The sequence below is a fragment of the Mirounga angustirostris genome, unplaced genomic scaffold (genome assembly GCF_029215605.1).
Source record: "Mirounga angustirostris isolate CCGP_5_RB_7025 unplaced genomic scaffold, mMirAng1.0.hap1 SCAF_16, whole genome shotgun sequence".
Lineage (NCBI taxonomy): Eukaryota > Metazoa > Chordata > Mammalia > Carnivora > Phocidae > Mirounga > Mirounga angustirostris.
Window position 1 is genome coordinate 1,652,874 of NW_026991724.1, and position 19,568 is coordinate 1,672,441.

Sequence of the window (19,568 nt, forward strand, 5' to 3'; positions counted from 1 at the left end):
AGTGTAGATCAGGCACAAAGAGAAATCCTACGTCTACAAAAGTAAGTGGAAACATCAAAAACTCAAAATCTGTACATGAGTCTGTCATGGCTGAGACCAAACCATTTCTTCATGATTCAAACAGCCCTATCTGGAGTTTGTCACATTCCAAAGCCTCCAAAATGCTACACTCCTGACTGAAAAGGTCAGTGGCCCCGAGTGAGCGGCTCTGAACACTGACCGGCGCCCACCACCACCACTAGCGCTCCAAGGCTGGAAAGAGAGATGCTCAGAAGGGGTCCTCTCTCTATCCAGAAGCCACAGGGCTCAAAGAACAGCCTTTCCACAAATATCCATCAAGCTTTAAAACAAAAGGCCCTGTGGGAAATAAAACAAAGACTCTGCAACCGTAGTAGAGGGAATTTAAATAATTTGTTGATCAAATATTTCAGCTCTCTGCGGGTAAATAATCAGCTTACGGGAAACTAAAACAATTTTCCTCCTCCGTATGTCTTGTATGACAGCTCTCTGAAGGAAAAGATGATTTTGAAAAGAAATCACTTTTTTATGTCTGAGTATTATAAAGACACCACTGATTTACCACAATTGTTTTAAAATTGTAGAAACACACTAAAACTCTAAAAAAAAAAACAAAAAAACTTTTAAGCTTTTAAAAATAAAAATCTGTTGGGTGCCTGGGTGGCTCAGTTGGTTAAGCGACTGCCTTCAGCTCAGGTCATGATCCCAGGGTCCTGGGATCGAGTCCCATGTCGGGCTCCCGGCTCAGCGGGGAGCCTGCTTCTCCCTCTGACCCTCTCCTCTCTCATGCTGTTTCTCTCTCACTCACTCTCTAACAAATAAATAAATAAAATCTTTTTAAAAATAAATAAATAAATAAATAAATAAATAAATAAATAAATAATAAAAAAATAAAAATCTGTTGTAGGGCAATTAGACCTCAATAAAAATAAACCATTTGTGCGTAAAAAAATAAAAACATATTGCTTTTAAAAGAAAGAAACGCAAGCATCTTTTTAATTAGTACATCCTGTTAATAAAAACAAACACGGAACACCCAGGTCTGAGTTGCTCTCTGACTCACCTAGGAGTCCGGCCCTATAAGACCCCACCGCACGGGGCACCTGGGTGGCTCAGTTGCTTAAGCGTCTGCCTTCAGCTCAGGTCATGATCTTGGGATCCTAGGATCGAGTCCTGAATTGGGCTCCTTGCTCGGTGAGGAGTCTGCTTCTCCCTCTGTGCTCTCCATCTCTCTCTCTCTCTCTCTGTCTCTCTCTAATAAGTAAAATCTTAAAAAATAACTAAATAAAAGACCCCGCCGCACAAGCAGGTCCTCTGTCCCCTGATCTGGACACTGCTCTGCTCAGGCGCAGTCCAGCCTTCCAGCGGCCATCCATGAGGGCAGCGCCGTGCTCAGCCGTGTCCTGCTCACTGGGCCCTCTTCAAAGAGCTCTGTGTCTAGCTTCAAAGAAGTGCCACAGAGGAATTTCTACGCTGATCTATGTAAGTGTCCCTGTCCGTACACCTGATCCCTCCCGTCCGAGTTACCCAACAGAGGCCCCTGGGAGGACGAGCCTACGGTACAGGGACTGCCTCGGCTCATCACGGGGGGCTCCAGCCACCTGCCACTTCCACCACCCGCGGGAAAGCAGCTTCAGAGGTAAAGCCTAAGTTGCTACACCCAGAATCACAATTAAGCAAAATCCAAATTTACAGTGCACTTTCAAGGAAGAGAATCACCTACCTGCAGCAATTCCAGTCCGTTTTCCTTTTCCCCAAGGAGAACACCATGGGATGAAACCCCTCCAAAGACCCTCGCAAACATTTTTATCACAATGATTAGGCGTTAGCATCACAGGTAAAGATTTTCTTTCTCCACTGCTTTTTCTTGAATTTATTTAGAAAATCTCATTCAGGTATAGAATCTGAAAAATCTGGGTGCTAAATGCCAGCTGAGGTTGGCAGCCTTCTGCTGCCTTCCACACTCCGGGGAGTACAGAGAACGAGTAAAGAACTGTCAGAGCTAAGAGCGTGGGCTAATCTGGGCTAGCTGTTATTAGAAATAACCAACAGGGGGCGCCTGGGTGGCTCAGCCGTTAAGCGTCTGCCTTCGGCTCAGGTCATGGTCCCGGGGTCCTGGGATCGAGCCCCGCATCGGGCTCCCTGCTCCGCGGGGAGCCTGCTTCTCCCTCTCCCACTCCCCCTGCTTGTGTTCCCTCTCTCGCTGTGTCTCTATCTGTCAAATAAATAAATAAAATCTTAAAAAAAAAAGAAATAACCAACAGGTGAGTGAATCTCAGAGCGCACAGGGACTGAGCTCTGCTCCGCGGGTCCAGGGCTGGCTCTGGGCCACAGGCAGCCTCTCCAAATGCAAGGGTGAGTGGTTTCAGGGGATGGTTTCTCACTCACCACCCAGAATCCTCGTTAACCAAAAAGAACTTTACGGTGCCTCCGTCTGTCTGGCCCAGTTACACTCAGACCTCCCCACAAAATCATCCACAGCAAATGCAAATGGGCCTAAGGAATCAAGTTCTTCTCAAAACCATATGGTTTGCATGTAAAATAATCCAGAACTCATATACTTCTAACTTTTATCTTAAATACCTGAGGCCCAAAATAAATAATTGGTAAAAGTACTTTGTTACGCAGAATGTGAACCAATTTTTAATTTGTTTTGGAGACTTTCCCTTTTCTATGTTCCACTCACTGCCCACACTACATACATAAAATTTTCAATTACTTATGTGTTTACAAATTAGTAACTTTCTAATTAAACCATACATTTTTTTCACTGATATACTGGGATTAAATTCCTATCTTTTACTTCTCCCGAGCATTTCGTGTTAGTGGTTTTCAACTGTTGTCTTATTTCTTTAAAAATCATTGTATAGGGGCGCCTGGGAGGCTCAGTTGGTTAAGCGTCTGCCTTCGGCTCAGGTCATGTTCCCAGAGTCCTGGGATTGAGCCCCGCGTCAGGCTCCCCGCTCAGCAGGGAACCTGCTTCTCCCTCTCCCTCTGCCTCTGCCCCTGTTGTGCTCTGTCTCTGTCTCTGATAAATAAATAAAATCTTTAAAAAGAAAAAATCATTTGTATACATACTATTTAAAACCATGCCTAGGAGAGACTAGAGAAAGGACCGTCCCTTTTCTTGCCCTTTCGTCGGTTTCCGTACGTAATGGTTTTATTAACAGTATTAACAAACCTTGTGCCGAGACGCAGGAAATGCATTCTGTCATGGTTTGCTTTTACATCCACCAGTACAATTCTTTAAAGCCAGAAAACCTAGCCAATTTGGATGGACTAGGTTATACATCTGAGTCAATATCAGAAAACTTTCTTTTCACTCTACCACTTGTTAATACACATGGAGGAAACCATAGCAGGTCTAAATCATAGCTGGCAGCAGGGAGCATGGTAGGATTTCTGCCCAGGGAAGTGCTGATGGGGTCTCCCCACTAGGCCTGCAATCCCAAAAATGCTGAAGCCCCTCCATCATCAGACAACCCAAAACCCGGAGGAACATGGCACACCGGTCTGGGGGCACAAGTCCAGAAGAAGCAGAGCCACCATCCCCCCACCCGCCAGCTTCATCGTTAAAACTTTGGGAGATGCCAACGGAGCCCTAAGGCAGGCCTAGGTCACCTTCATCTTGTCCTGGTTTTCGAGATGAGGACAGTTAATACACCTATGTGACCTGGCCCAGGTCAGCCCGCGGCTTCAGACCATGGCAGTCTGTGCCATGCAGAGGCCCGTGCTCCCAAGAATACGCCCTGCTCTGGACACAGGAGGAATCCCAAAACAAGCTGCTCACAAGGTGCACTCTTCAGACCTCCAACTTATCGCGACCCCACCGGGACCATCACAAGTAATCAACGGTAGGATCCGAATGGATACTCCCCCGACTCACAAAGGTCAGCTCTTCCAAACACAGGTAAGAAAGTGACAAAATGAGGACCATCCTCCACACAAGCCAGCTTCTGGCTTCTGAGCTGGAAGCAGCATGTCCTTCTTTCTCTTCTTACTCCTCAGAGCAGCAGTTCCCAGTGGAGACTCTGGGGGGTGGCGGTGGGCAGGGGGGGGCTCTGAAATCCAGTGGGGTACACTGGGTCATCATACTCACGAGACACCACTGAGATTTAGTGCGTAGGGCCAAGAAGACGAAGACATCTTCAGTTCCTGAGATGGTCTCATCTAACAAAAAGTCTTGCTGCGCAAACTTCAAATGTCCCAGGCACTCGCTCGTATGAGGAAAAACATGATTCTAACAACTTTCTGAGCCTAAAATCTTACTCTGCTCTACGTTTATACACGAAATATTTTTGGGTAGTTTTACTCTAACAAATCTCCCAGGAATTCAACTACTGTTCAAGTCTAGAAAAAATTACATTTTGCTTTTTGCTTGAAACTACACCAAGAATGGCTCATCATTTGGTAAGATTCCATGACGACTGGCATCTGAGTTCCCGGTGTGCGTGGACTAGTGCACAGAGCTCCCGGTCACCAGGACTCGACGGACGAGGTTTGGGCATCTGGCCTGCTCACTGCCTCCTTGTGTATTTCACCCAAGCACTTACAAGCCCAACCACACGTCATTTATTATACCTTCTACCCTTTTATTTCTCCTCACATTACAACTAACATTATACTCATTTTTCCAAGATAAACTGTATTTTCTCAATGTTACATTATAGGGTAAGTAGGCATCACAGAAAAAGGATTCTGAACCAAAGGCGCTGGTTCTGATGGGGTGAGTGTCCCTGCCTGCAGAGCACATGCTCAGCCACGGTCTGCTGGGAGAAAGGACAGGCTGGATCTATCAGGACACATACAAACACGGGCCAGAGGCCTGTCTCAGAGCAACACCACGGACTACCCCCCCACCCCCCGCTCAGGGACAGAAGTCAGGTGTGAGGCCACACAGCATGCTGAACACATGGGGACACTGTGGAGTCAGTCACTGGAGGCTCTATTAATCGCACCCACACAGCAGGGGTCATCCACAGCATCCCACACAAACCAGGACAGGGGCCATCTTCAAAGGGAAGCATCCCCAAACCACACCAGGAGCCCCTCCGCAATCCCACACTCCCTGGCAAGTCCACCAAGCCGTCCCGTGCTCCTGTCTCGGGGCACATGCACAGGGCAGAGCCCAGCAGGCACTGGCAGCAAGGCCCCCAGCAAACATGCTCCATGCTCTCATCAACTACGAAGACAAATCCCGCCACCACCACAGACTGGAGCCAGCTGTGGGAAAAGGTAAAGATGGCAAGACTGATGGACGCGGGTGCCCTGAGCCTGAGCTTTAGCTCATCTCAGGAGCTCCAGCATCTCACAGGGCACCGAGGACGAACACACACGAACAGGCCAAACACTGTGACACACCCGTCCCATCTAAGTAAATCCTTTATCAAGTTTCAACTCAAACAGTACATGAACTACCACACACATCACTAACATTAGACTCGAAATATTAAAAAAAAAAAAAAAAAAGACACGATAAAAACTACTGATATGAAGGGAAAATCTGGGACACTCAAGTAAAATGGAGAAACCCTACCTATGTGTGCACACAGGCCAGACAGAACCGAGAAAAAGGAAAGAAAGGCACATCTTCGAAGACCTGATGGCTCTGCTCCAGAGAGAAGATGTGTTAGTGTGGCTTCTATCCGACAGAAACCGTGGGGATGCCTTCCAGGCGCTCGGGCTGGGCGTTGTCACGCGTGAGGTCTGCGGCTAACTAAACCAGAGCCACCGAGCTGTGTGCAAGGCGACTCGAGCAGCCAGGCAGGAGCCTGGGGCGCAGGCGGCCCACCCTCCACTGGATTCTTACCATCGCACTTTGTTGCACGTCTGGGTCGCGCCGAGAGGGGAGCCCGCCACCATGGGGACTTGGATGGGGCTGTGCTGCTTGTTGGTGACCAGGTCCAGTTTTTCTTCTAACGATTTGCAAGTAGCCTCCAGAGCCTGCAGCTTGGCTTCAATGCTATCCAACCGTAAGCAGATTGTCTGGTTAATGGAGTACAGGAATGACTGCAAGTGGAAAAAAGAAAACAGCTCAGAAGGGTTGCCGTGACTGCAGGGGACAGCCGCAAGGACCCTGCTCACGATTCCCTAATTCCAAATGTGTCTACTCCCAACAGAACAGTCCCTGCACCTGGGCTCCTTTGTTTCTGCTGGAAGCACGTGCGGAGACCAGACTGCAGCACGCTGTCCCCGCGTGTGAGCCCGGGCCGTAGCAGAAAACACTGCAGCAGTGTGCAGGGTGCTGCCCTGGGCACCGGTCTGACACACACACTAGCAGGCCAGTCCAGCCAGCCGGGGAGGCGGCACACCCGGGACGCACAGCCAAGGGCTTGTGCACGGCAAGCCTGCCACCCAGTGGCCAGCAGGGCGCCTCCGGCTGCAACAGTGCGGGCTCCGGTCTCCAGCACCCGCCGCCCTCCCCGGCAACGAGCCCAGCCTGGGCCAGGAGCGCCCCGTGCTTCCCGCAACCATCGCCTGGGGCCCGAGCCACCGCAGCCGGGCCGCGGCCTGGGCAATGTTTAGCAATGGGGAATTTGCTTGTCCTCTCCTCTCCCGCCCTCGAGTTGGGGGGTGGGGCAGAGCGGGCACAGGGCGCAGGGACCAGGGCACAGGGAGCGCGGCTGTGCGGTGCACATGTGGCCCACTGAGCCTCTCAAGAACCGACGGGCTTGTCTAACGGCAGGCCCACTGCATGGGGCAGCCACACGGTGATCGCCGCGGCCCCGCGCCCGACAAGACTCCTCACCACGCAGCTGCAGGCGCAGGGAAGGCCGCCTCCACCTCCTCCTCGAGGGCCGGGCTGGAAGGCAGCGCGCGAGGGACCGGCTCTGGGCTCCCGGGTCCACGCACACGCAGCGGGCCCGCAGAGGCCATGCGCCCTGGGTCAGCGCGGAGATCCAGCCGCAGGGAGCAGCGAGCAAGGCTGCGTGGGGAGACCCTCCCGGGCAGGGGTCCCCTCCATGGGGCCCCGGGGACGGTGCAGGGGTGTGGGCAGCCCCGGCAGGAACGGCAGGGGGCACAGGGAGGCGCTCACCTTGATGGAGGGGTCCTGGCAGTTGATCTCCAGGCGCTGGCGCTTCAGGGCCGGCTCGTCGTCATCCGCCACCACATGGTTCTCCAGCACGACTGCAAACCGACGCAGACACAGCGTGCGTAAGCGCAGTGGCCGCTGCCGTCCGGCCTCGGCACGAACAGCGTCCGTCGTAGCTCTCGCAAACCCAAGACCCCGCACACCGCAGCCACACGCCGCGCCCCGAGGGCTCGGTGCAGCCCCCACCTGACTTCCAGCTTCACAAAATCCAAGAGCAGTAAGGACTTCCCTGCAAGTTAAAGGCCTGTCGGCTGGCTCCCTCATTTGGAAATCAAAGCCCTGTGTACATAAGCTGCCTTCCCACGCGCAGACGGGACACGGGCACATGGAGGGCCTCCCTGCCCACCGTGCTTCTGCACACAGCAGCTGCCCAGCGCAAGCTGCCCAGCACCGCTGCAGGGGGCCGGCGGCTCCACCCACAGGCAGCACCCCGCCCTTCCCTCCATCCCAAGTGCACTACAAACACAGCACTAAAGAGAAACAAACACCGGGCGCCTGGATGGCTCAGTTGGTTGAGCGACTGCCTTCAGCTCAGGTCATGATCCTGGAGTCCCGGGATCGAGTCCCGCATTGGGCTCCCTGCTCAGTGGGGAGTCTGCTTCTCCCTCTGACCCTCCTCCCTCTCATGCTCTCTGTCTCTCATTCTCTCGCAAATAAATAAATAAAATCTTTAAAAAAAAAAAAAGAGAGAAACAAACACCAGAACCATCCACAATCACAATCCTGAGCCACACTTCTCTCCATCCCTGAGCCTTGGCCCCAGGCCTAGTCAACCTCGAAACATCTACAAACTTGCAATGGTACAGAGTTTCAGATTCAGCATTTATCTTCACGCCATACCATGAAGACCTTTCCATTTCACTGCAGGATTTTCCCTTGTCCTCTCCGTGCCCAGAGTCACCAGCATTCCCTGCCCAGTGTATTTCTCCTCCTCCTTCCTGCATGGCCACCTGTGGACGCAGACGTAATACAGAGACGCCCTCCTGCTCCATGGCTTCACCCTACTTTCTAATGTAAAGCAGTTTAGGAACCTATTCTACAGAAGGGGTACTAGGATGTGAGAACACACGGGCGTACATGTAGAACACAAACAGTACGATGGTGTGTGTGTGTGTGCGCACAGAAGCACGTCTGCCACAGCCCTGGTGAGAATAGACGTGAGTGCACACACACCTTGGGGTATCATCTGTCCACCTTTCAGGTGCACCCCACACTCCAGTCAAGTAGGACAGAGTCACTGTGACAGGCCTCCTTGTCTGCCTTGTTCACACAGTGTTGTCTGACCACGTCCCCGATTCTCTCCCCAGCCCTCCCAGAACCACCCACCGCCCAACCACCTCCGCTCAGCGAAGCCGAGCCGCCTTCCCTGCAGTCCCACGCAGAGCTGGAACTCAAACCAGCTCACAGTGTGATACCAAGGGTGAACACTTGGGGCTGGAGGATAGCTGGGGCACAGTGCCTATGCAGAGCAGAGACCTCCCCTGCCCCTTTCACACAAAGCTGTCCACACGTGTGGACAAAGCACAGCCTGCTGGCCTGTGATTCCTCATCTGCTAAGGGAGGGTTGGGGAGAAGCTAGGTGCCCTGCCCCCACCTCCAGCAAAGCAAGCCACTTTGACAAGGAGTATAGACTGAGGTTCCAAATCACATCTCGATTTTTTAAGTTGTCAATGCCTTTAAGCCTGTACATACCAGATAATTCATCAAGAAACCAGAATGTAATGATAAATAGTCCTATGGCTCAAACACAAACCTTTCATGGGTCCTAGGCAAGAGCTGTAAACTGATTTCCTAGATGTAAATTACCCAAAGCTGTACCTTGCAGAAACCAGCCAAGGGCCAACAGTACAAGAAGCATCCTGCTTACCAAAGGGCTTCGCATCGTGCCCTGTAGATCCTGTGCAGCAGGATTGCCTCAACCACCTCCACAGAAATGTGTGGGAATGAATTCTCATTTAATTAAGTGAAAAAAGGAAAAATCCATGCCTAAAAGTGTTTGTGATTGGCAAAACACAGGTTCTCAAAACCTTAGTCTATTTACTCCTACTAGAAACTGGTGAATTGTACCAGGACCAGGAGACAGAGAGCCTGGCAATCATTACTCTAATCCTTTTCATTTGCTGCATAGGAAGCAAGTCCAGTGAGGTTAAGTGACTTGTCCAGGGCCACAGAGCTCATTCCTGTAACTGGAAGAAGACGCCCTGCGGCAGCGAGAACTACCTCCAGGCTTTAAGCAAAGGGCAGCAAAGCACCCACATAGAAGGAGGTGCGCCCACGGCCGACAGAGGTGAACCCACCAGCGCTCCAGCAACGAGTGGCTCTGGGCCAGGCAGCTGTCCTTTGCTACATTTGCACAAGTTGCCTGCACTGCTTTGTATAATTTTGCACATGTTACTCTTAGAATTAGATAAAAGAACTCAATGTTCATGTTAAAGCCATGACAATCAACTGGAAGGCCAGGCCTGATGAAGGCTGCCTCTATGTCCATGCCAGACGGCTTAAGTGAGTACAGCCATATGGGGAGGATGTGCAGATGCAGAGAGACCTAAACGTCAGAAAAAAGTAGAAGGATGCCCACGCCAATAAGCAGTTCTCCTGCTAGGACCATGGGACATTTTCATTTCTTCCACTTGGTTAACTACTTCTAAATTTTACAAAGTCCGTATCCTAGAGATGAAGGAAAAATCATCTCAATCTCAGGCCCGCTCTGGAGACACACACGTGTGTGCACCATGGGATGTGCTGGGTGTGTGCGGGTCCTTCTGGACCAGAGATCAGAAGCTGTCTACGAAGGCCTCAGAGAGCGCTGCACAAACTACAGTTCCCGGTTATTTCAGGAAGGGAGACTGGACAAAACCAAGGTTAGAAACGATTTCTCTAAGCCTTCTTTGAACTATAATCTACAGAGAAACAATTTATTTGGGAAGTAAACTATCCAGAACTTTAATTGTTCTAAAAAGGTTTAAAATTTATGTAACTGGAACATTTTTCTTTTATAACATTGCAGTTTATTTTCTAAATGGTCATTCACCTACCAAAATATGAAGCTATTTTTAAAAATTTAATGGACAGTGATAGTGTTTCTGCTTTTTTTTTTTTTTTTAGCTCAGTGGCATCTAAGGTGTGGTGCTGATGAGGCCAAGGCTGCAAGTTCTCACTCTAAACAAACTGGCCAGCTTTCACAGAGAAGACTGTGGTCACACAGCTGCAGTCACATGTCCTAACTTTGCTCAGTGACTTGACAGGCTCTTGATCTCACCAGCCAATAGGTGACGGTGGTTCTTATAAACAAATTAGAGGCAAAATAAGAGAAAAAGCACAGCATCCCGAAAAGAGTGCCTCCATTTCTTTGTGACTGGTCATTTAATTCTAAAATCATTTATACTGCTCTCCCTTCCAGACCATAACTAAGTTCTAAATGAAGTTTTTTCAATTAACATATCAGATCATAAAAGATAGACATCATTGTACTTTCTTATGAGATTTCTGAAAATTCTCTTTTCTGTAGGGGAAAAAAAAAAGTCAGCATTTCAATTCTACTATCCCAAAAATAATAACCAGGCAACTAAAACACTCAGTGATTTTTGTCATGTGCAGTTCTCACTTCAAACTTTAAAAAAGAATAGAGAACCCAAATATGGACCCTCAACTCTATGGTCAAATAATCTTTGACAAAGCAGGAAAAAACATGCAACGGAAAAAAGACAGTCTCTTCAATAAACGGTGCTGGGAAAATTGGAGAGCCACATGCAGAAGAATGAAACTCGATGATTCTCTAACACCATTCACAAAGATAAACTCAAAGTGGATGAAAGACCTTGTCAATGTGAGACAGGAATCCATCAAAATCCTAGAGGAGAACATAGGCAGTAACCTCTTTGACATCGGCCACAGCAACTTCTTTCAAGATACATCTCCAAAAGCTAGTGAAACAAAAGCAAAAATGAACTTTGGGGACTTCATCAAGATAAAAAGCTTCTGCACACCAAAGGAAACAGTCAACAAAACAAAAAGGCAACCCACAGAATGGGAGAAGATACTTGCAAATGACACTACAGATAAAGGGCTGGTATCCAAGACCTATAAAGAACTTCTCAAACTCAACACCCAAAAAACAAATAATCACGTCAAAAAGTGGGCAGAAGATACGAAAAGATACTTCTCTGAAGAAGACATACAAATGGCTAACAGACACATGAAAAAATGTTCATCATCATTAGCCGTCAGGGAAATTCAAATCAAAACCACGCTGAGATACCACCTTACACCAGTTAGAATGGCCAAAATGGACAGGGAAAGAAACACCAAATGTTGGAGAGGTTGTGGAGAAAGGGGAACCCTCTTATACTGTTGGTGGGAATGCAAGCTGGTACAGCCGCTTCGGAAAACAGTGTGGAGGTGCCTCAAATATTTAAAAATAGAGCTACCCTATGACCCAGCAATTGCACTCCTGGGTATTTACCCCAAAGACACAGATGTAGTGAAAAGAAGGGCCATATGCACCCCAATGTTCATAGCAGCAATGTCCGCAATAGCCAAACTGTGGAAAGAGCCGAGATGCCCTTCAACAGATGAATGGATAAAGAAGATATGGTCCATATATACAATGGAATATTACTCAGCCATCAGAAAAGATGAATACCCAACTTTTACATCAACATGGATGGGACTGGAGGAGATTATGCTAAGTGAAATAAGTCAAGCAGAGAAAGCCAATTAGCATATGTTTTCACTTATGTGTGGAACATAAGGAATAGCATGGAGGACATTAGGAGAAGGAAGGGAAAAATGGGTGGGGGGAACTGGAGGGAGAGATGAACCATGAGAGACTATGGACCTGAGAAACAAACAGGGTTTTGCGGGGGGGGGATTGGTTAGCCCGGTGATGGGTATTAAGGAGGGCACGTACTGCATGGAGCGCTGGGTGTTATACGAAAACAATGGATCGTGGATCACAACATCAAAAACCAATGATGTATTGTATGGTGACTAACATAACATAATAAAATTAAAAAAATATATATTTGATTTTAGGAAACTGCGGACAGTTTAATATTAGGTATTTTACTATTAAAATAAATTATGAAATCAAAAGACAAAAAAAGAAGAAAGGAAAAGAAATTTATGAAGAAATCTTCTAAAATAAATGTGTAAACAAAGCTTTTTCATAAATGAAATTCCTAAAACTTAGGGTTACTTTTATAAAGAATCTTCTCAAAACAAATAAAGTTTCAGAGTAGATATGTGCTTTTAGCATCATTAAGAAAAATTACCCACCTTAAAAGAGTACAGAAAGAAAAGTTCTCGCAGTCAATGAAAAAATAACTTCATAAACATTTCTGGGAAATCTGCCAGTGTCTTATCAAAATTTTTAACGTACACAGCAATTCTACTTCTGGGAACTTACCCTACAGAAATATTTGCCAAGAGATCCAAGCAAGGCTCTTTACTGCAGGGTGTACATAAAAGGAAAGCCACACAAAGTAAATGCCATCTACAGGGAAGAGGTCCACTGAGTCAGGGTACCCGAGGCAGACTGGTACACACCAACAAAGCAAGCAACTGCAGTAATGAACTTTAAAAAGAGGAGGTTGTGAGGAGCAAAGTGGTGGAACCCCACGTGTCACAGGACCGCTGCGGGTGGGGGAGGAAGGGGAGAGCAGAGGCTGTGGGTGCCGGGTGGCTGCCCTTGGGATGGACGGATGCAGGGCTAAGGTTTCCACTCTCCACAATTAGCACACGCATCACCTTTTCTCTCGCTTTACTTTTTAAAGGAAAGAGGATTTCTGCAAGTGCTTCAGGATTTCTGAAGAAGAGAGACTAAGAATCCACGTACTGTCCCACAGCGCCATACCTGGGTGACCAGGACTCAGGTCTTCCACGGCAATCTGCACCACATCCGCCAGGTCCTGTTCTGACATCATCCAGAGGGAGAGGAGAGTGGCCGGGGAGTGGGCAGGAGCCAAACTCACGCAGGACTGGGTTTCTGCCACCTACAAAACCGAGACAGATAGGGACAGGGAGATCACAATCATGACCTGTGACATGAGGCTCACTACTAACCGCGTGTGTCCCAGAGCATGGCAGCAGCTGTGCAATGTTTAACGTAGGGTTCTCCTCGCTTCAGACCACCGAATGGTAGTGTTCTCTGAGAAGTGAGAAGCAGTTCACAAACATCGCTCATGGCCTCCGTCCTTAACCAGCAGACCAGCCCCTACCTGACAGCCTCCCGCTTCCTCGGGCCACCTCCAAAGTCATGATGGCCTATGATGGCCTGCCCGTGCCGTCCCCAAACCAGGAGTCTCAGCGGTCCCCTACCTCCCCTCCCCCCACGCCCCACGCGGAACTATGCTGCCCTCCTGCTAAACGCACCACACCCTGGAGAATTATTGGAGATAATTCTGCCCCACCTCCTGGATTTTCCCTGAATGGGCCCTTCCGCCCTGAGCCTGTTTCCACATTCCCTTTCTGCCACACAAACCGCCCGCCTGCTAAGCGCCTCTGTTTTGCTGTCCTCTGGCTTCCAGAGCAGACCCAAACCACAGCACCACCCCACTACCATGGCCCCAGGAGCGCTGTCCTGTCCCCCATGTGCCCTCCGGGGCAGGGGTTTGAGTTGTCATCCCTGAGCCAAAAACCATCTCTGGAACAGTCAGTTCCTTTCTTCTTGCTCCTAAAACACTTTGATTAGGCCAAGAAGGACCTCCTCGTCCAAAACAAAAATGAGGTCATGTGATGCCAGGTACGGTCCGTCAACACCGGATCAAACCATACTACTTAAAAATGGGATGTCCTGGAGAACTCTGGAATCAGTGCCACCATCATGTTTTAACATATCACACTTTTCTGTTGTAGTTATTTGCAAATAAATGTTTTTAAAATAAATTATTTCTTGCTCTTCCCCCCAACTAGACTACCTGCTCTTTGAGGGCAGGAAGCAAGCCCTCAGCTCTCTGGTACGGTTCCTGTCACCAGAAAGTCTCACAGTCCCGAGTGACCGCTCCCGTGTGGCAGGAGGAGTCCAATCAAAATTGTCAGATCACCTGGTTTCAACTAGGGGTCTAATGACATCTCCTTTCAATGAGTAAGTTCCAATAGGCATAAGGTTAAATGTGCAGATGGCACACATGTCCTTCTAGCCTATAAATAACGTGGTTCCTCTTCTCTTTCATCCAGATTTAAATTCTACAGAACTTCTTAGAGACAAATTTGTAAAAGGAGGAACCAAGCTCCCGTCTTAAATCTTCCTTCAGAGAGTATGGGTAACATTTTTACACAAATGCATGATCAAATATAAGATCACAAAGGCATTTTTACTCCCTGTTGACACACCTGACACGACACCGAATGAGGTGCCCAAGCACCAACTGTCCCTAACAAAGGGGAGACTGATGACACGCTGTGGGCGGGGAGGAGGCCTCGCAGGCACCACGACGGAACCCGCCAGGAGTCCCACCGGGGAAAGATGGGGATGACAAAGGTTTTTGATCTCTGCCTAGCTCCCCATAAAAACACGTGACCAGCTAGGATAGCACGACCAACATCCAAGTCAACGTCTGTAACAAGACTGAGTGATGAGGTGTTCCTGATGAGCTCCAAAATACCAGCACGTGGGGACAAAGCTCTGACAGCGACAAGGTCACCATGGTGGAAGCAGGTCCGAAGCAGGAAGCAGAGAGAAGCAGCGCTGCAACCAGGACCGAGCACCGTCCAATGGCAGAGAACTGAGATAGGCTTGCAGGCATGTCCAGAAGACCTAGAACAGTCCGGGCCCCAGGAACTCTCAGAGCTAACTACCCAAAGCTCCCTTCTAGGCCAAATACACTAAAAAGAAATGACTGGGAATACAATACCCAATTTATAGGACAGGAAGATAGAGACAGAGGAAAATGAAAGTCTGATTAAAGGTGGGACACAAAGGGGCGCCTGGCTGGCTCAGTTGGCAGAACATGAGACTCTTGATCTCAGTGTTGTGAGTTCAAGCCCCACATGGGGCACACAGCGTACTTTAAAAAAAAAAAAAGTGGGGGAGAAAAACAGAGCCAGGAGAGCTCAGAAAATAAACTGTTGCATCTTTTAAAACTTTCTAAAATCAATAAAATATAGAGCCCTAGAATACTGAAATTAGAAAAAACTATTCTAAATCATGCCTCCCTTCTAAATATTCAGGAAAATTAATTCCACATGAAAGTGAACAAGAGAAAATACTGAAGTCCAATCTTGTGCAAAGATAATATATTTTAAAAGAGAATAAGGAGGAAAATAATGCCACCACAGACCATGACAGTGTGCTTGAAGACATGCCCTTAAAGGAGATGAAAACCCTACCCTGAAGTCCACGAAGGACGCAGTTTAGGGGGAACCCTAAGCCAGCATCACGAAGTGTAGGCGTGCAGTGACGGAACTCAGGAGAGATCAGAGATGAACGAAACTAGGAGCCCAGAAGCAGGAAACACGGGAAACTGCACCTAAGAAATGAAATGAGAAAAGGAGGAAAATTGTAAGAATGAGAAAGAGATGAAGGAAAAGAGTTCAAGAAACAGAAGCACAGATGGGCAGAGGCGGCCCCGCGGATGTGGAGAGGGAGGCTCTGAAGAGGAAAACCACGGCAAAGCCCGAGGAAATGGAGCGCCCAGAAGTGTGAGCCAAGACAACTCTCCGGAAGGGAGAAAGTCTGAAACTACTTACGAAAAAGACACCACACCACAAACCTAGAGAGGGGGGCGGAAAACGGACACCTAATCCCAAAACACATTCTAATAAAATTACTATTGAAAGAAAGAAGAGAAATTCCTTTACACATCCAGGCAAAAAGACCAGGTGACTTAAAATGGGGAAGAAATAGATTATCAAACTACAACAGAAACAAACAGATTAACATATCTAAGACACTCAAAGAAACGTGAGCCAAGAATTTTATATCCAGACAAAATGCCTTTCAAGTGTAAAGGCAGCCAACATTTATCAACATCTAGTACACAGGAGAATACTCCCATAAGCCCTTCCTGAAAAAACTGCTAGAAAACAAACTTTTGAAAACTAAAATCACTTGAAGAGACAACGTAAGAACTGGCTAGTGGTGAGCATTCTAGATTTACAAGCAGAACTAAGTGAAGAATATAAAGGAAAAGAACCGCACACAGTGGCTATACGTTCTTTGATAGACACAGAATTTACCTTAAAATGGGGAGAAAAATTGGAAGAATGTATACAAAACAAATGCCGACAATCGTCTGTGATCAGGTTGACTGGTAGCTTGGAATTCCTTTCTGAGAATGTTCTGTGTGCCGATGAGGACTTCCAGGATATTCCCATTCTATCATTCGTGTCCTTGAAAACCAGAACAAGAGGACCCTGAGGTCAGAGAAACACCCGGGCTGTGGATGGGGTTGCAAGGGTGAACTCGAGTGTGCCGTGTGTCTGTACACACACTTTCTCTCCACCAGAAAGGCGAAGAAACAGTGGTCAATCCAGTAGCGATGTGCATTCCTAGAGCCCACACTGTGATGCTGAAATAACACTTTCCACCAAAAGAAACCAGGGCTTCCCAGAGACACGGCCACCTCCAGAACTGAGACAAGGGGTATGCAGAAGGATCCGAGAGCAGCTTGCCATTCCAGAGGGAAGGAAACTGTGACAGACATCAGGGTTGAATCAAATGGACTCATGGCCAACAGGAAGAAGCTCCTCCTGGGCAAAGACAGAAAAAAACTGACCATCAACAAGGATAACTACGTCCATGGACTTAAAATATTTTTAAGTTCAAGACATCGTGATACCAACAACAAAAAAGGTCACCTTTGGAGGCACTAAGTCTTTAATTTTTAAAAAATGGTAATAAAAAGAAAGACTCGAACACTTATCCTGCCCTTCTACATAAAATGTACCACCGAAAAAACAGTCCCATGATAAGAAGTATCTCTGGATTGAAGTATTACCTCAAAGAAATGAAGGAATGACTTTGCAATCCTGATGAATTAAGAATGTAGTGCTTGAGCTACGAACATCACAAAGAAACCAAACACGATTCTCCTTGTTTTTGTTTTTAAGATTTTACTTATTTATTTGACAGAGAGAGACACAGCAAGAGAGGGAACACAAGCAGGGGGAGTGGGAGAGGGAGAAGCAGGCTCCCCGCCGAGCAGGGAGCCCGAGGTGGGACTCGATCCCAGGACCCTGGGATCATGACCTGAGCCGAAGGCAGATGCCCAGCGACTGAGCCACCCAGGCGCCCTTTGATTCCCCTTGCTTAATGAGGATCACACCCCCACCCAGGAGGTAGGCTTGCTGCCACCAAACAGTGCCAAACACACAAAGCTATCTCTAGAATTCTACTGCTACCAACGCCCAGGACACACAGATGTCAGGGAACACGCCAGAGAGTGCCACAGAAACGCACGCAGCAAAGCAGAATGCAGATGCAACTCTGGGGAGGACCAAGAGGGTCCTTATAAATTAAAGGGGAGAACAACAAAGTGGACAGAACTACAATTTTGTAAATTTGCAGTATATTTAATAAGGATTTTTAAAGGCAAAACTCAAACTTGAAAACAGTATTTGCTACATACACCAGAGAGCTAATTTCCTTCTTTCACAGCGATAGACGTAAGATCAATAAACCTGATAAAAAATGAGCATACAAAATGAGGGTGAATTCACAGAAAAAAGAAGTCACAAGGCTTTTAAACATGAGAAGAATTTAACCCTTCATGTAATTTTTAAACTGCAAATTTAAAAGGAGACACCATCTTGCACCCATGAGACTGGCAGCAATCAGTCACTCTGAGTGCTGGAAGCGTCTGTAGCGGGCTCTCCGGGGTGTCTGGTGGGAGCAGAGACCAGTATGACTCCTTTGAGAGCAGTAGGCGAGAGCGATCAGAACGCTGCTGGCCACAGCCCTGACCCTGCGCACACCCTCTGGGAATCTGTCCAGCACCCAGATTCACATAGATGTGCAAAGATCTACAAGCCCCCAAAAAACAAAACTACTAAGGTGTTGCTCTGGAAGCAAAAGAATGGATGCGACCGACATGTACATCAACAGGGAGTTTCTACCGGACACTCACAGCCACAAAATGGGACACACCAAACCGCCATGTGAAAGAATGAGGTGGATCTCTCTAAGAAACAGCTCCCAAGATACAGAATTATATGAATATAAATGGGGCAGAAAATGTATAGCATGTTTTTTTGTTTTTAAGGAATATGCTAAATATGCATAGATTATTCCTGGGACATAAGAAGGAAAGGAAATTATTTTTCCGTTTACCCTTTTATAATATTTGCATTTTTATCCTGTGCCTTTATCACCTTTTCAGAAATAAAAAGCATTTTTAAAAAATGGTCAACTAGGGGCACCAGGGTGGCTCAGTCAGTTAAGCATCCAACTCTTGATTTCAGCTCAGGTCTTGATCTCAGGGTCGTGAGTTTAAGTCCCGCATGGGGCTCCGTGCTGGGTATGAAGCCTACTTAAAAAAAAGAAGAAAAAAAAACTGGTCACCTAAACATATAGGCATAAAGTGCCGGGGAACTTCTCCATTCCAGCCTCAATCACTGAGTAGCGTTCTCCAAACGCTGGTGCTCATCCCTGGGGGGCAACCGCAGTAGCTGCTCGGAGATCCAGCAGGCAGAGCGACTCGGGCAGATGCACGGGGGCCTGTCAGGTCTGAGGAAACGTGTCGTGCTACCTCTGTGTCCTCTGAAGATGACCTCTAAGTACAGATTATCTGAAGATCAGCTACTCATGCCATCAACTCGGTCTTCTTTTGCCCAAATTAAGAACCCCAGCGAAGATTATTAAAGGATACGGTGAACTGCTTAGTGAAGGTGGTAGACCTCAGGGAGGTACCCCCACCCAACCAACCTTTGAATTGGTGGATTTACAACGTTTTCGGGTCACAGACTGCTTTCAAAATCTAAAAACAAAAAAAAACCTATGAACCCTTTTCCAGGAAAAAAGCACAGAGAGACAAAATTCCGCCAAGTTACAGAGCCTCATAAACACCAACAATGGCCGCCTACCTCCGTAGCTGTTCTCCTGACACTTAGTGTAAGAGCCCCACTTTACAGGGACACACAGCCCCCAGGCCGACTGCCCCCCGCAGCCGCTCCTGCAGCATGCTGTCCAAGGGACCAGTTCTCGCCGATGGGGTATAAGTGCTGCCGTGGTGCATGGCAGCTGACATGTGGCCACGGCCCTCCTACTTGCCCTCCGGCTGCCGGACTCCAGGGATGAGGATGGGACAGAAAGAATCAGAAGAGCAGAGAACAAGCTCCCACATGTCCCTGGACTACCAGCCTCAGACTTCCCTTACCAGAAGGGAAAACAGCAAACCACCTGCACTACAACAGTATATCCTGGAACCTGCCACATGCTGCCAGGCTTAACCCAAGTGTGGCGCCCTGACGCCCATTCATGATGGCCCCAGGTCCACAAGTTCCAGGCTAAAGAGCTGTC

General features: G+C 48.0%; 1 protein-coding gene across 12 annotated transcripts in view; it reads right to left on the reverse strand.

Moving 5' to 3' along the window:
• The window catches only part of BANP (BTG3 associated nuclear protein), a 131,761-nt gene that overhangs the window by 91,205 nt on the left and 20,988 nt on the right, over positions 1-19,568 (reverse strand). For 10 of the 12 annotated variants that reach the window (XR_010408190.1, XR_010408191.1, XM_064581180.1 and 7 more), the window contains 4 exons: positions 16,289-16,441; positions 12,966-13,104; positions 7,055-7,146; positions 5,828-6,027 (listed from right to left, as the gene is read on the reverse strand). Coding sequence is in view for 10 of the 12 variants with exons in the window: in XM_064581174.1 (XP_064437244.1) it covers positions 5,828-6,027; positions 7,055-7,146; positions 12,966-13,104; positions 16,289-16,441 (584 nt within the window). In the remaining 2 variants the exon portion in view is untranslated. Of the gene's footprint in view, positions 1-5,827; positions 6,028-7,054; positions 7,147-12,965; positions 13,105-16,288; positions 16,442-19,568 lie in introns of those variants that run through there. The other 2 variants (XM_064581177.1, XM_064581181.1) reach the window with 2 other exon arrangements.